A 16,740-nucleotide genomic window follows, 5' to 3' on the forward strand; every position below is an offset into this window, starting at 1 on the left:
TATGAATACATAGAACATATTCTGTTATGTGAAATATTCACATTTTCATGTCGGGTTAGTGCACTTAATATGCGATCATATGTGCACGTGAGTAGAGTGGTTTTTTTCACTTTTTTGCTCCATTGACTTCTATAGGGGAATACTTTATTGTGCATGTGATACTCTTAGTTCAGCTTTTTACGCGCATCGGGTTAGTGTGTGAGCGAAAACTGTTTACTTTCAATAAGAGTGCTACCCGACGTGTGCAAAACCCTTACTTCTAGCAGAGTTAGCGAGAAAGTGGGAGCGTTAAATACTGCTCCACTTGTAATCTGGTCCTATATGCGTAACACTGTTAGAAATATTTTTACAAACATTGCTGCCATATAATGTTGAAGACACAGGCAGACCTCTGAGTCTACCTCAGTATGCTCTCATTGTTCCATTGTTTATTTTCCCCCCTTTCCCTATAATTTCACACTAAAAATTGGAAAGTTGTTTAAAAGGACATGCCCTAACTATGTACATTTAATTTGGACTTTACTGTCCCTTTAAGTAGATAAGGTATATCACTGTTGTTTAGTTAGCAAAACTTGTATTGTTTTGTAGTATGTTATCTTATCAAGGGTCATTAATGATATACATGTAGCAGGGTTAGACTTGTGACGTCTGCAGTGTGCCTTAATCATTCTCAGAAATGGAAAATCCACAATTTACTTTTATCATCAAATTTGCTGTGTTCTCTTGGTATTCTTTGTTGAAAGCTAAACCTAGGTAGGCTCATCTGCTAATTTCTAAGCCCTTGGAGGCCACCTCTTATCTCAGTGCATTTCAACAGTTTTTACAACTAGATAGCGCTAGTTCATGTGTGCCATATAGATAACGTGCTCACTGTTGTGGAGTTATTTATGAGTCAATACTGATTGGTTAAAATGCATATCTGCCAATAGCACTGAGATAAGGGGGCAGTCTACAGATGCTAAGATTACAAGGCAATCACAGAGGTAAAAAGTGTATTAATATAACACTGTTAGTTATGCAAAACTGTGGAATGTGTAATAAAGGGATTATCTATCTTTTTTAATAATAACATTTTTGGTTTTGACTGTCCCTTTAAGTAACAACTCTGTAGTGGGTCAAGTTAAGGTATTGAAATCTAACTGCAGCAAACAATGTGTTAATGGATTCTGACAATGTTCCCATTCACCTGGTTTGTTAATTTATTGCAAGACAACAGAAAAGTCTTTTAATTTTATTTATGTCCATTTGATAAACTTTGCTCAGTCAATAAAATCCATATAATCTAGATTGTTGGTAGAAACATCAAACATTACAAATGTAATGCTTTATGTTTTGTTTGCTATTTGCCATTCACCAGGGCACGGATTCTTACCTAGAACCAGCCAGGATAACTGATTTAGCTTGTTTCAGACCTTTTGAGGCTAAATCTCGAATCACCTCCTGTACGATTATTGATCCCATGAAAGCATAATCTGTGGGATTTATATAGATATATATATAAAAGCTGCACCATGAGCAGAACATATAAAGCTAAGTATCTCTAAGACAATCATATACCTTGATGAGATTTTGAAGTGTTTCCGCTCCACACATCACTTGAACAATATGGTACAAACCTAGAAAAGAATTTAAATATTAAGGTACAAAATAAGATTAATTTTATTTAAGTGTGAATGTTACTTGACAGATAACCCCCTTGACTGTCAAATAAATGCTGCAATGCCCTGCACAGCAATGTGTTGCACCCTTCCCTGCCAGAAAGGGAAATTTGCTTTGTTCTCTTGGTATTCTTTGTTGAAAGCCTAGGTAGGCTCATATGATAATTTCTAAGCCCTTGAAGGCCTCCTCTTATCTCAGTGCACTTTGTCAGTTTTTCACAGCTAAAGGGCGCTAGTTCATGTGTGTAATATAGATAACATTGGACTCACTCCCATGGAGTTATTTATGAGTCAGCACTGATTGGCTAAAATGCAAGTCTGTCAAAAGAACTGAAATAAGGGGCAGTGTGCAGAGGCTTAGATACAAGGTAATCACAGAGGTTAAAAGTGTCTGGGGAATGGGTGATAAAGGGATTATCTATCTTTTTAAACAATAAAAATTCTGTAGCATTCTGTCCCTTTAAGGGAGATTATAAAGCAATAATAATATTCCTTTAAAAGGCTATTATAGTAGAAAAATTACATTTGTTAGAGCATGTACTTTAAAGGGACAGTCTAGTCCAAAACAAACTTTCTTTTTTGAGATAGGGCATGTAATTTTAAACAATTTTCAAATTCACTTATATCACCAATTTTGCTTTGTTCTCTTGTTATTCTTAGTTGAAAGCTAAATCTAGGTAAATCTAAGAGGTTCATATGCTAATTTCTAAGCCCTTGATGGCCGCCTCTTAGCTCAGGGCATTTTGACAGTTTTTCACCACTAGAGGCTGTTAGTTCATATTTTTCATATAGATTACATTGTGCTCACGCACGTGGAGTTCCTAGGAGCCCGCACTGATTGGCTAAAATGCAAGTCTGTCAAAAGAACTAAAATAAGGGGCCGTTTGCAGAGGCTTAGATACAAGGTAATCACAGAGGTAAAAAGTGTATTATTATAACTGTGTTGTTTATGCAAAACTGGGGAATGGGTAATAAAGGGATTATCTATCTTCTAAAGCAATAAATATTCTGGTGAAGACTGTCCCTTTAAGTACTATGGGCCCTGCAAGCTTATGTCTTTAATCACTGCAGATGTCAGTCACTGTCAGCAGTTTGTCAGGCAATTTAAAGGCATATGAACCCCTTTTTTTCCCCACGACTCTGATAGAGCATGTGATTTTAAAGGGACATTAAACCCAAAATATTTGTTTCATTATTCAGATAGAGAATACAATTTAAAAAAAAGTTTCCAGTTTACTTATATTATGAAATTTGCTACCTTCTCATGATATTCTTTGTTGAAGAGATACCTAGGTAGGTAGCTTGCACGTGCCTGAAGCACTACATGACGGGAAATAGTGCTGCCATCTACTGCTCCTGCTAATGTATAACATTGTTGTAAAACTGCTGCTATATAGTGCTGCAGACATGTGTGTTTACATCCTTGGTTTTCAACAAAGGATAACAAGAAAACAAAGAAAATTTGATAACTGAAGTAAATTGGAAAGTTGTTTAAAATTGGGTACTCTATCTGAATCATGGAAGAAGAAATTTGGGTTTTAGGTCCCTTTAAACAATTTTCTAATTTACTTCTATTATCTAATTTGAACTGTTTGATTGCTATCCTTTATTGAAAAGAACACCTAGGTAGGCTCAGGAGCTGCTGATTGGTGGCTGCACATATCTGCATCATGTTATTGGCTCACCTTAATGATTTAGCTAGTTCCCCAGTGCTACAATGCTGCTTCTTAAAAAAGATACAAAGAGAATGAAACAAGTAATTTGGAAAGTTGTTTAAAATTGTATTCTCTGTCTGAATCATGAAAGAAACATTTTAGTTTTTTAATCCCTTTAAAGGGACACTGAACCCAATTTTTTTTCTTTCATGATTCAGATAGAGCATGACATTTTAAGCAACTTTCTAATTTACTCCTATTATCAAATTTTTATTTGTTCTCTTGCTATCTTTATTTAAAAAGCAGGAATGTGATGCATAGGAGCCGGCCCATTTTTGGTTGAGAACCTGGGTTCTGCTTGCTTATTGGTGGGTAGATGTAAGCCTCCAATAAGTAAGCGCTATCCATGGTGCTGAACCTAAAATGGGCTGACTCCTAAGCTTACATTCCTGCTTTAAAAATAAAGATAGCAAGAGAACAAAGAAAATTTGATAATAGGAGTAAATTAGAAAGAAAAAAATTGGGTTCAGTGTTCCTTTAAGTAAACATATAAACTGTATATAATAACTGTATATTTATTACAGAAGCTATTTTTATTTAATGAATCAAACTATGGTTGTTTATGTAACATATTGCTGTTTCTTTAAAGAAAACCTAGAAAGGCAAACTCTGCAGGGACTGTATAGTGGAAACAAACAAAGTTATATATCTGTGGGTGTTAACGCGTTTTGTGACTTACACTGTATTTACATTCCACCAGTGAGGGTTTTCATCCTGTCTGGGAGACAGAATTCCAGAACCTGTAGAACAAGAAAAAATACTTTAAACTGATCTGAATCTGGTTAATGTGTGTGTGTGTGTGGGGGGGGGGGGGGGGCTGAGGTGGGTGCTGTTCATTAAAGGGACATGAAAATGTAAAAAAGAAAAGGCTCTAAAGAAGATTTTAATATTGTATTAATGCTTGCAAATAAGACAATTCTTATGTTACATTTTAATGATTTTTCATCATTAAAGGGAAATAAAACCCCAACATTTTATTTCATGATTCAGATAGAACAGACAATTTTAAACAACTTTCCAATTTACTTCTATTATCAAATTTTCCTCATTTTTTTTTGCTTTTTCTTTGTTGAAAAGCAGAAAGTAAAGTTCAGGAGTGTGCACGTGTCTGCGCCATAATATGGTAGCAGTTTTGCAATAATGTTATACATTAGCAAGACCACAAGAGGGCAGCACTATTTACTGTCATGTACTGCTTCAGACGTGTGTACGCTACTCATCTAGATATCTCTTCAGCAAAGAATAATAAGAGAATGAAGAAAATTTGATAATAGAAGTAAATTGGAAGCTTTTTAAAAATTGTATTCTCTATCTGAATCATGAAAGAAAAATGTTGAGTTTCATGTCCCTTTAAAAGCTAAAGTGATTTTGTAATGTTTAACTCCTGCACTTTTATTGCCCCTTAAACTTTTTCATATTCTTTTAAACCATTTTTAAAAACCCCAATCATGTAAGTGTAATGATAAATTAATATTGTGATGATTGCATTTAAAGGGACAGTCTACACCTTAATCATCTTAAAGTCTTACTTTAGATTAAGCTGCAAATAGCCTCCTGCACCCTTTCTATATTGTGCAGCAGGAACAGTTAAAAAGTCATTTTAAAATGAATATTGTTTCTGGCCATTTTGAAATGGCTGCCAAGCTCCACCCACTGATGACATCATGATCTGGGCTACATCTAGGCACTCTGCTGAATAGCACTGACTACCTGTTGAATCCAACTAGTAAACCTTTTGTGATTGGATGCCATAAGCAGCCCAGATCATGATGTCATCAGTGGGTGGAGCTTGGCAGCCATTTCAAACTGGCCAGAAACAATATTCATTTTATAATAACTTTTTTACCATCCCTGCTCCATGATATAGAAAAGGTGCAGGATACTATTTACAGTTTAATCTAAGGTAAGACTTTAAGATGACCATGGTGTAGACTGTCCCTTTAAAGGGACAATGGAGTCTAAACTAAACTTTAATGACTCAGATAGACCATGTAGTTTTCAGAGGCTTTCCAATTTACTTGCATTATATTTTTTATATACACACTTTCTGAGGCACCGGTCTTCTACTGAGTTTGTGAAAGAGTTCACAGTGCATATGTATATGAGTCTGATAGCTGTCACATGATATAGGAAGCGGCAAATTAGAGTAAATTTTAACATTTGTCAGAAAAAAATATATGAACTTCTCATTTAAAATCAATTAAATAATTGTGATTGCATTATCTTTTTATTTTATACAGTACTTGTTGATTTGGCAATGCTGCTGTATCTAATGATCGATGAGTAGAGAGAATATGGTGGAAAGGGAAAAAGAGAGATAAATATATATATAAAAGAAGTCCTGACTGACTGACTCATCAATGCCCAGCTCAAACCGTTTAACCTAGGAACGTGAAATTTGGAAAGTACGTTTTTTTTTAATGACGTAGGCACCCACTAAGGAAGGATTTTTGGAAATTACGTTAAAAAGGGGGGTATGTGAAAAAGGGGGTGCATTTTTTTATGAGGCTACCTATATCTCAAAAACCGACGATGTTACAGACGAGAAAATTGGTATTTTGATTCTCCTTGAAAAATAAAGAAACGTGTTTTAACATTTCCCCATAATCCACTTAAGGGGGGCAAAAGGGGGGGTCTGATTTATCAGGCAATGACCACCCTGGGGGGAAAGCTGTGATTGGAGGAAGCCGGATTAGTCATTGCTGACATGTGAAGAGAGGATTTCCAGGAGGGGGAAGCTGCTCTGGCTGTGAAAAGAAAAAAAGGTAAGTTTTTAATCAAAACGGCTGATTTGTAAACGTTGACGAATGAAAGTGCCCCTGTTTTTAATAGTATTTTTAAAAAACAGGCTTTCATTCATCAAAGTTTACCTTTACTTTAAGGGAGGTCAAAGGGGGGGTGATTTATGAGGATACCTATATCTCAAAAAACAAAGATGTTATACACACGAAAATTGGTATTTAGATTACAAGAAACACAGAGAATTACCGAAAACTCAAGAAGTTCATGTCAGCGAGTATGCAACCCAAATGGGTACACACGTGAGGGCACACGTCATTGCAAGTGGTTGCATTTTTCGTTATATAGTTACAAATCATAAAATCCACGCGAGCGAAGCTGTGGGCAACAGCAAGTGATATACAGTATATTTTTTTGGGGTTACTGTTGGCTTGTAGCAATATCACTAGCTACTACTTTAACTTTATTTCCAATTTAAGCTGTTGTCAAGCTTCTGCCCTAAAGACATCCCCCATAGGGAATAGAAGGTAAATATATTATAATTCCCAATAATATACTGAATTATAATAAATTATTTACAAATAAATCCTTTTTGGTCATTTGAAATAGCTCCTTTTGCCTGTTGAAACTGTTACCTATACTAAATATTTCAATAATGCATTATTAGTTATAGAAGAGGCAGCAGCAGAAATCAATCTCCCAGTACTTTTGGGGAGAGAAAGTCCAGCTTATTTAAAATGGTGTTCATGCAGCTGCTTTGAATACAACAAACTCTTGACAGTTGCTTGAAACAGTACATTGTCCATTTAAAGGGACATAAAACAAGTTAGGATAGAGAAAAAATAATATAATATGTACTTTATCTGCAAATTTATACTGCAGTGTCTCGCCATTAACCCTTTATTTTTAGTTTCTGAATTGTAAAGCTCTAACTCCCCCCTTACAATTCCTTTTATAGCTGTATCTATGTTTATTGTTCTTTTGGTAACATGCAAAATTGAATAGGGATTATCTCCTGGGCATGCCTAGAAGCTATGAACTCAGTTGAAATACAAAGTCTGCGTCTAAACACTGATAAGAGGGGTGGAGTTGGCTGCTCCAGGCAGCTTAGCTATTTAATTAATTTTGCTTATTTTTGAAAATTATTTTAAAATACTTGCCAGCAATTTTTAAACATTTTTTATGCAAACTATTTTAAATGAATTAGCCTTTTTAGGATATGCACAGATCTCAACCTGTTTTATGGGACTTTAAGGTTTGCTGTTGGGGGCCAGTGCAAGCTTGCAACAAGGACATCAGTGTTCAACAGAAGCAAAAGGAGTAAGTGGGAAAACAAGCAATGGAGATAATGAATAGAGGCAAATATATTTAAAGAGATGTTTTAGCTTAAAAATAATAAATACATTTTGTTTCAATTTAAGTTGAAGCAGCCATATCACTTCCTGCTAATTCTCACTGACAGATTTTTATTTCCTGCTAATGCTCATTGGCTGATTGATACTTCCTGTAAATGCTTATTGGCCAATACCTCTCAGTCGATGGACTAATCAACCAATGAGCAATAACAGGAAATACACAACTGATAATACTGTATTAGTCTACATTTAAACAACTTTTTTTCAGGCAAAACGCTTATCTTTAATAGGAATAGGATACATTTTTTATGTGTCACCTTTAAGGCTACTTTGACTCTTGATTGTAAAAAATAAATAAAAAAGTAAAAAATGTTGTAGAAAGTGCATTACCTTTCCTGGTCTGCGGCCATTCAGTGGAGCTCATCAAACGCTTGACAAAGTGATATCTGACATCACACGTCTCTTTGCTGTAACAGCACCACCCTCCTGACATGAAAAATCATCCCATTAATAAAAGTTAGGTAACATGACATTATTAACCCAAAACTGGTGAATGTCACCTTTGTAAGTCCAGGACCTAATAACAGGAGAGTATCACTTAGACTTATAAATAGGCTTACCAGAAGTCCCACTTTTACCGGGATTGTCCCTGTTTGGAGGCGCTGTCCCAGTGTCCCACCCGGTTGTTCATTCTGTCCCAGTAGGGTCGCCACCTCTGGGTTTCAAATCATGTGTCCGGGTTTCAGACCGCCTGAAACCCGGACACATTATTCAAAATGACTGGACTGTAGCTCTCCAGCATAGTTGGATGCTGGTACTTTGTTACATACAGCCCTGCTTAGCTTAACGTTCGTGTCCTTCAAAGTTTACATTTAGTAATACCGGCTGAGTGAGCAGCATAGGTTTTTTTTAATTTTGTAGTATTACTTGGTTTATTTTTCTAAGAATTTAACACCCCCCCCCCCCCCGACCCTTAGTGACATCACCAGTGATACACGTTTAGGGGAATCATATGAGTATGACCAGGAAGTGCATACAGGCAGGATTTTTTGGCATGGATCTTGCTTTACTTCATGCAGAAAAGCATTTTGGCTGTAATCTTCTTGCATTATGGTATAGAGTAGCCTCTTAAACAGCTATAGCAGGTATGTGTTTCTTTTTTAATGTTGCATTTATGCCTTATAAGTATTTGGCTCTGTTCCTTAAAGGGACACTAAACCCACATTTTTTCTTTCGTGATTCAGATAGAGCATGCAATTTTAAGCAACTTTCTAATTTACTCCTATTATCAAATGTTCTTCGTTCACTTGCTATCTTTATTTGAAAAAGAAGGCATCTAAGCTTCTTTTTTGGTTTAGACCTCTGGACAGCACTTTTTTTTTATTGGTGGATGAATTTATCCACCAATCAGCAAGAACAACCCAGGTTGTTCACCAAAAATGGGCCGGCATCTAAACTTATATTCTTGCATTTCAAATAAAGATACCAAGAGAATGAAGAACATTTAATAATAGGAGTAAATTTGAAAGTTGCTTAAAATGTCATTCTCTAACTGAATTACGAAAGAAAACATTTGGGTTCAGTGTCCCTTTAATTAGACACATAAAAAACATATTACACTGCAGATATTAAATTGTGTGATGTATACTCTTTTCACTATTTTATGAAATTGATAATTATGCTTGATGTTTGGTATTATTTAGAATCTGAGATTTAGATGAATGATTTATTTGCTCATGTTGTGTATGGGTTGCGATGACAACATAATGGTGCCTTTTTCACTAGGGGTGGTTATGGTCTATTTAAACTGTGTGATCCACTTGTTGTTTGACTGAGGAAGGGTACAGTTTCCACAAAACATTATGCATATAAAAGCTACTACTTTAAAAGAACCTGTAATCGCCCCCTTGACCACACCCCTGGCCACACCCCACTGGCACCGCACAAGGTGGTCCCAGTTTCACCTCTAAAAATTATGGTAAGCCTACTTATAAACATTGTGGCACAAATAACAGATCATGCATATCAGATAATAATGTAACATATTCATTTGATTTCATGAAAAAAGGTAAAGTAAACGTTTTTATTATAGTATGAAATGTATCACATGTTCATAGTTTGTATATCAACAATTAGTGCTCATGAACCTGCTACCCTTCAACTTGAGATCATGACCTCTTGTTCTTATCTTTTTGTAAAACAAAAATGCCCTTAGTCTCACCTTTACTAAGCCCCTTAAAGGGATAATAAAGACACATTTTTTCTTTCATGATTCTGATAGTGCAAATTGTAAGCAACTTTCTAATTTACTCCTATTACCTATTTGTGTTCATTCTCTTGGCATCTTTATTTGAAAAAGCAGGAATGTAAGATTAAGAACCGGCCCATTTTTGGTTTAGCAACATGGTCAGCGCTTGCTGATTGGTGGCTACATTTACCCAGTAATCAGCAAGAGCTACCCAGGTTCTGAACCAAAAATGGACTGGCTCCTAAGCTTAAAGGGCCACTAAACCCAAAATCTTTCTTTGATGATTCAGATAGAGAATAGAAATTTAAACAACATTAAAATTTACTTCCATTATTTATTTTGCTTCATTTTTTAGATATCCTTATTTGAAGAAAAAGCAATGCACATGGTGAGCCAATCACACAAGGCTTCTATGTGCAGCAACCAATCAGCAGCTACTGAGCATATCTAGATATGCTTTTCAGCAAAGGATATCAAGAGAATAAAACAAATTAGATAATATAAGTAAATTAGAAAGATGTTTAAAATCGCATTCTCTTTCTAAATCATAAAATAAAAAATGTGGGTGTCATGTCCCTTTAACATTCCTGCTTTTTAAGAGAACAAAGAAAAAATTGATAATAGGAGTAAATTAGAAAGTTGCATAAAGGGACAGTCTAGTCAAAAATAAACTTTCATGATTCAGATAGGGCATGCAATTTTAAACAACTTTCAATTGACTTCATTAAAACTTGCTTTGTTCCCTTGGTAGTATTTTTGAAAAGCTAAACTTAGGTAGTCTCAAACTGATTTCTAAACCGTTGAAAACCGCCTCTTTGCTCAGAGCATTTTGAAAGTTTTTCACAGTTACACAGTACTAGTTCATGTGTTCCATATAGATAACATTGTGCTCACTCCCATGGCGTTATTTAGGAGTCTGCACTAATTGGCTAAACTGCATGTCCGACTAAAGTACTGAGATAAAAGGGCAGTCTGCAGAGGTTCAGATAAAAGGTAATCACAGAGGTAAAAAGTATATTAATATAACTGTGTTGGTTTTGCAAAACTGGAGAATAGGTAATAAAGGAACTATCTATCTCAAACTAATTTGTAAACCGTTGAAAACCGCCTCTTTGCTCAGAGCATTTTGAAAGTTTTTCACAGTTACACAGTACTAGTTCATGTGTTCCATATAGATAACATTGTGCTCACTCCCATGGCGTTATTTAGGAGTCTGCACTGATTGGCTAAACTGCATGTCCGACTAAAGTACTGAGATAAAAGGGCAGTCTGCAGAGGTTCAGATAAAAGGTAATCACAGAGGTAAAAAGTATATTAATATAACTGTGTTGGTTTTGCAAAACTGGAGAATGGGTAATAAAGGGATTATCTATCTTTTAAAGCAATAAAAATTCTGGTGTAGACCATCCCTTTAAAATTGCAAGCTCTATCTGAATCATGAAATAAAAATGTGGGTTTACTAATTCTTCAATATACTTAAAAGTTACTATCAATCATATCACCACCTTTCTTTCTCTCCTATAAGCTATACATATTTACCGTTAAGTAGCCTCCTTTGGACAGATATCAGTTTATTTATATCCTTCTGAAGATATGGTCTCCAAAGCTGTACACAATACTCAAGATGAGGCCTAACTAGTGATCTATAAAGTGGCATAATAATCTATCTATACAACTAATCATTCTACTGGCTGCAATACTGCATTGTTTACCAAATTTAAAATTATCCACAATAACAATTCCCAAGCTCTGTTCCTCTTTTGTAGCAGTCAGTAAAGTGTAACCGAGTCTATAATTAACATTTGAAATGTTCTTTCCTAAATGCATGATTTTGCACTTTGGGATGTTGAACTTTTGATCTCAGCTATTTGTCCCATCCTCAATATCTTTTATATTACGTCTTATTTGATCAACACCCTTGGAACATTAATTCTTACAAATGTTTGTATTATCTGCTCATTTATTTGTTATTTTTCATACTGTACTCCGCAGGGATGTGCAGTCAGGGGATGTGTCATTAAAAGAAAAAAGAAAATAATGTTAAAGTAATATTTTTATTTTTTTTAAAAAGTACCAAATTTTCTGATCTTCATTGCAAATACATGGAGAGAGGCATTGACCAGCTCAGCCTCTCTTGATTGTGCAACAACTTAGAAGGTGCCGTATGGAGCGCCAGCACACTGTCTGTCAGATCAGGAGTCACATTTCATCATTAAGCCAATAAGGAATAAGTCCCAATGGAGGCAACTCTCATGTCTGCCTCTTGGAGAAGGGGTGTGACAATGTGTAAGAGAAGCACTGACAATCTGTGCTCATAGAAGAGGGAAATCTGTGCGGCAGAAACATAGAGCTGCAACTGCCTTTCCACTTAAAATTGTACACTGCAATTTTTGTTTTGAGCGCAATGTCTGCAGCATCAGCAGCAGGAGAGGTAATTATTTTAGTGCCTCTCTGCACTGCGTGTCTTGTGTGTATGGGGCTGGGTTCCATTTATGCAGTTTCCCATGTAGAGGGCTGCTGAAGTGTGCAATGCAGGGTAGCAGTGGTCCTTTTTTACAAACTTCTGCAAGCAGCAGCCTTGGCTTTAAGAGGCTAGAACTCTCAGCCTTTCACTTCCTCCCTCCAGTAGGCAGATCTGTAGTGTATTACTGGAATGCGCTGCTCTTAGCGCTCACTGCTGCTGTGATAGCTCTCATGTGAAGGTGCTAAGGGGGGACAGCCTTGATAAAATATTTATTTTACAAGCATTTAACCCCTTTTGTATTTGTCGTTTATAACATTTGTGTTAAAAAGCCCTCATAAACAATGTTATATGATAATACTGAACACAATATTTGTTTATACTTTTGATCTCTGAGTGGCAGAACATTGGGGTAGGGAATTACATTATTCTGCATTATTTAAAAAATATGTGTCATCTTTTTAAGCTATCTCTCTCCATCTTATCTTAAAAAAAGCCATAGTATTTTAACAATTACTTCAGGGACATGATTTACTTTCTATTTACTATTTTAACTGATTGTATAGGAACAATACTTTTTTAATCATAACATGTTTATTTATTATTTGTAAAACAGAAAATGACATGCTTGGGGTTGATAAGGACGAGTGCCACAGCTGTGATGGTGATCAGGGACATCACATGACTCCACAGCATGAAAACGCAAAGTAGTTTTATTCAAGAGAGGAGCATCTATTTAATACAACTGCAAGGATTTTTGCCAGAGAAAGAAGGCTCCAGCCTCCCAGTTTATTCTAATAACAGGGGTTATTTTACTCACAAAGCAAATTCCACAAGAAATACATTCTACTCTTTAAAAATCCATTTGTCTAACTGAAATCAAATCATTTATAATGAAACATCACATTCCTTAGCCAGAATCAGACTTTCCACTGAAGTTTAAAAATAAATAAAAGAAATAACCAGATTTTTATTCTCCCCATAATCCCTAGGCAGCTGTGTGTCTTGCTGTCCTTGAAGGATCCTAGTGATGCTAAAATTGTAACTAATACAACTCACTGGTCACTGTGAGTATAGTGAATCTAGGCCAGTTTTCTAGATTAGGGCCCCATACATACCTTCCAAAAATATGATCCATTTTTTGCTGCCTTTGCCCTCTCTTAAATAATATCTGTAAACACAAAGCACAGTGTTAGAACTTGTACAGTTTACAATGCTTCTGCACATTATAGAGGACAACATTCACTAAAACATACCTCCTAACATTTGTGGCTAGGTATTAGGGACTCAGAAAGTTGAGGAGAGCATTGCCATTTTGTGGGTGGGGCGGAATCATGAGGGGCCACGGTGGATAGTGGGTAAAATCATAGGCATGTGATATATGTCTAGTTGGTCAATGGGCATGTCTGGTTGATTTGTGTCTGGGTGGTCTATGGGTGGGGCAAAGGTAAATTCTGCAAATCAGTACAGATGGTTATCTCAGAGGTACAGCAGGACAAAGCTCAGAATTAGGGACTGTCCCTCTCAAATAAGGACAGTTAGGAGGTCTGCTACAATGTTTTTACAGCTTCAACAACATCACCAGCCTCTACAGCTTTACAAGTTATTTTATGCGGCTAATTCACTGAGATGAGTAAGAGTCAGTGAATAGCATAGGACCTAGGGAAGGGCTGATCAAGTTGTTGGACCTGGATATATCAGAGAGGCTTCTTAGTGAAATTTGGTTAGATACTTTCTCTGCCATGCTCATTACCCAGCTGTTGTCCCATCATTGCAAGTCACATCCGAGTTCTTTAAAAAATAAAGCTTCATATCCTCAGATGTCTTTTGGTCATGCAAAGTGGAGTTTTTTGATCTTTGTTCCATCACAGTAATATTCCCGGGCATAACTTCTTCTGCAGATAGTGGATTCCCTTCATGGATTGCCTGGAGCCTTTTTTTATTCTGGTTCAGATGTTTTGAGCTCAGTTTATTTGTACGTTTGTTTTGAGACGTTACTTCCCTGAGTATGAGCAAAATAAGGAACGATCCAAAAAGCTTCATTGTAATTTGATTGCGATATTCTACAATAAATCCTAAATGTCCTATTAGGGAAAAAAAATGTAACTATAAAAATTACACGTACTCATAATTTAACATAATTTTTTTTTTTTAAAGCATGATGTTCACTTGTCAACCTTTTCATGCTCTTATGAACCAATCAAATTCATGTGAGTTGTCTCTAATTGATACCTAGGTATCAGCTGTACACATGTATGTATTTTCTGCTAAATATTTTGTCAACTGAAATAGCTTGTTTCATGAAAAAACATCCCTGCTGCTTTTTTTTATAAGCATGATAGAATATGTTTGCCTGCAGTGTCTCTTTAATATTTACTGATTTAAAAAAACCTGAAGATTCTTCAGGTTCGACCCAGTCTCTCAAAAACACAAATTTTACATAGTTTAATATTTCTCAGGATAAAAACAATCCTAAATTTGTTTACTGTAAATATTACTATCTCTGATGGCTGTCTATGCCACATAGTTTTATACCACTTTCACAAATAGTTGACAAAAAGACAAGTCGTTTCAGTTGACAAAAAGACAAGTCGTTTCAGTTGACAAAAAGACAAGTCGTTTCAGTTGACAAAAAGACAAGTCGTTTCAGTTAACAAAAAGACAAGTCGTTTCATTTAACAAAAAGACAAGTCGTTTCAGTTGACTAAAAGACAAGTTGTTTCAGTTGACAAAAAGACAAGTAGTTTTAGTTGATGAAAAAGACAAGTCGTTTCAGCTGACAAAAAGACAAGTCGTTTCAGTTGACTAAAAGACAAGTTGTTTCAGTTGACAAAAAGACAAGTAGTTTTAGTTGATGAAAAAGACAAGTCGTTTTAGTTGACAAAAAGACAAGTTGTTTCATTTAACAAAAAGACAAGTCATTTTAGTTGACTAAAAGACAAATAGCTTTAGTTGATGAAAAAGACAAGTAGTTTTAGTTGACAAAAAGACAAGTAGTTTTAGTTGATGAAAAAGACAAGTCGTTTTTAGTTGACAAAAAGACAAGTCGTTTCAGTTGACAAAAAGACAAGTCGTTTCAGTTGACAAAAAGACAAGTCGTTTCAGTTGACAAAAAGACAAGTAGTTTTAGTTGACAAAAAGACAAGTCGTTTCAGTTGACTAAAAGACAAGTTGTTTCAGTTGACTAAAAGACAAGTCGTTTCAGTTGACTAAAAGACAAGTCGTTTCAGTTGACTAAAAGACAAGTTGTTTCAGTTGACAAAAAGACAAGTAGTTTTAGCTGACAAAAAGACAAGTAGTTTTAGTTAACAGAAAGACAAGTAGTTTTAGCCAGCGAAAAAACAATTAGTTTTAGTTGAGGAAAGACAAGAAGTATAGGTCAACTAAAAAAGAAGTTGTTTGTGACACCAAAAAGACACAATAGCTTTAGTTGATGAAAGACAAATAGACAAATAGATTTAGTTGATGAAAGACAATTAGTTTTAGTTGATGAAAGACACGTAGTATAGGCCAATGAAAAGACACTTTCACAAATAGTTGACAAAAAGACAAGTCGTTTTAGTTCACAATAACACAAATAGTTTTATTTGACAAAAAGACAAGTAGTTTTAACCAATGAAAAGACAAATAGACAAATAAATTAAGTTGATGAAAGCCAATTAGTTTCAGTTGATGAAAGACAAGTAGTATAGGCCAACAAAAAGACAAGCTGTTTTAGTTGATGAAAGACAAATACACAAATAGATTTAGTTGCTGAAAGTTTTAATTGATTAAAGACAAGTAGTATTAGACAAGGAAAAGACAAGTAGTTTTAGCCACCAGAAAGACAAGTAGTTTTAGTTGACAAAAAGACAAATAGACTTAGTTAATGAAAAAAAAAGTAGTATAGGCCAATAAAGTCAAGTAGTTAAAGTTGACAAAAAGTCAAATAGATTTAGTTGATGAAAGACAAGTAGTTTTAGATGATGAAAAAAACAATTAGGTTGAGAAGATAAAAACAATAATAGTTTTAGTCAATGACAAATATTTGTAAACAATGAAGAGAGAAATAGTTTGTCAGACTTGAACGTAATTAAAATTAAATGATTTGCAAATAATTAGCTGACAACGCAACTTTAAAGTCAAAATTAAACTATAGTTAAAACAGAGAATGCAATTTCAAGATAATTTTTTATTTACTTCTGTTATTAAATTTACTTTGTACTCTTGGTATCTTTTGTGGAAAACTTTGTATAGCATCTTATACTACAAAGCAAGAAACCTCCATTAATCATCTCTCACAGAGGCTTCATATGTTTACAATATGCTCTGACAGTTTCATGTAATTTTGAAACAACAATCTTACATAAAGTAAGTTAAACCACATCTAAAAAGTGTTCTTCAAAAACACATTCAGATAAATAGATCTATATTCAGCATGCTAATTAATTCACTTAAAGATATGATTGATCAGAGATAAGTTTGATTATTCACCTGAACAGAAGCAGATCAATTCTAAAATCCCTCCCTGATGGAATGTCCCAAGAATTGGGTATGGTAAACACTTCAAAAGAAAAGTGAATTA

At 35.0% G+C, this 16,740-nt stretch overlaps 1 protein-coding gene across 1 annotated transcript in view; it reads right to left on the reverse strand.

Moving 5' to 3' along the window:
* The window catches only part of LOC128642040 (palmitoleoyl-protein carboxylesterase notum2-like), a 74,041-nt gene that overhangs the window by 55,143 nt on the left and 2,158 nt on the right, over positions 1–16,740 (reverse strand). Inside the window, 6 exon segments of the mRNA XM_053694688.1 lie at positions 1,373–1,472; positions 1,558–1,616; positions 4,053–4,113; positions 7,858–7,953; positions 13,295–13,347; positions 13,930–14,260. Of these exon segments, the coding sequence (XP_053550663.1) occupies positions 1,373–1,472; positions 1,558–1,616; positions 4,053–4,113; positions 7,858–7,953; positions 13,295–13,347; positions 13,930–14,219 (659 nt within the window). The 5' untranslated portion in view covers positions 14,220–14,260.

This window comes from Bombina bombina, chromosome 11 (assembly GCF_027579735.1).
Source record: "Bombina bombina isolate aBomBom1 chromosome 11, aBomBom1.pri, whole genome shotgun sequence".
NCBI classification, from domain to species: Eukaryota; Metazoa; Chordata; class Amphibia; order Anura; family Bombinatoridae; genus Bombina; species Bombina bombina.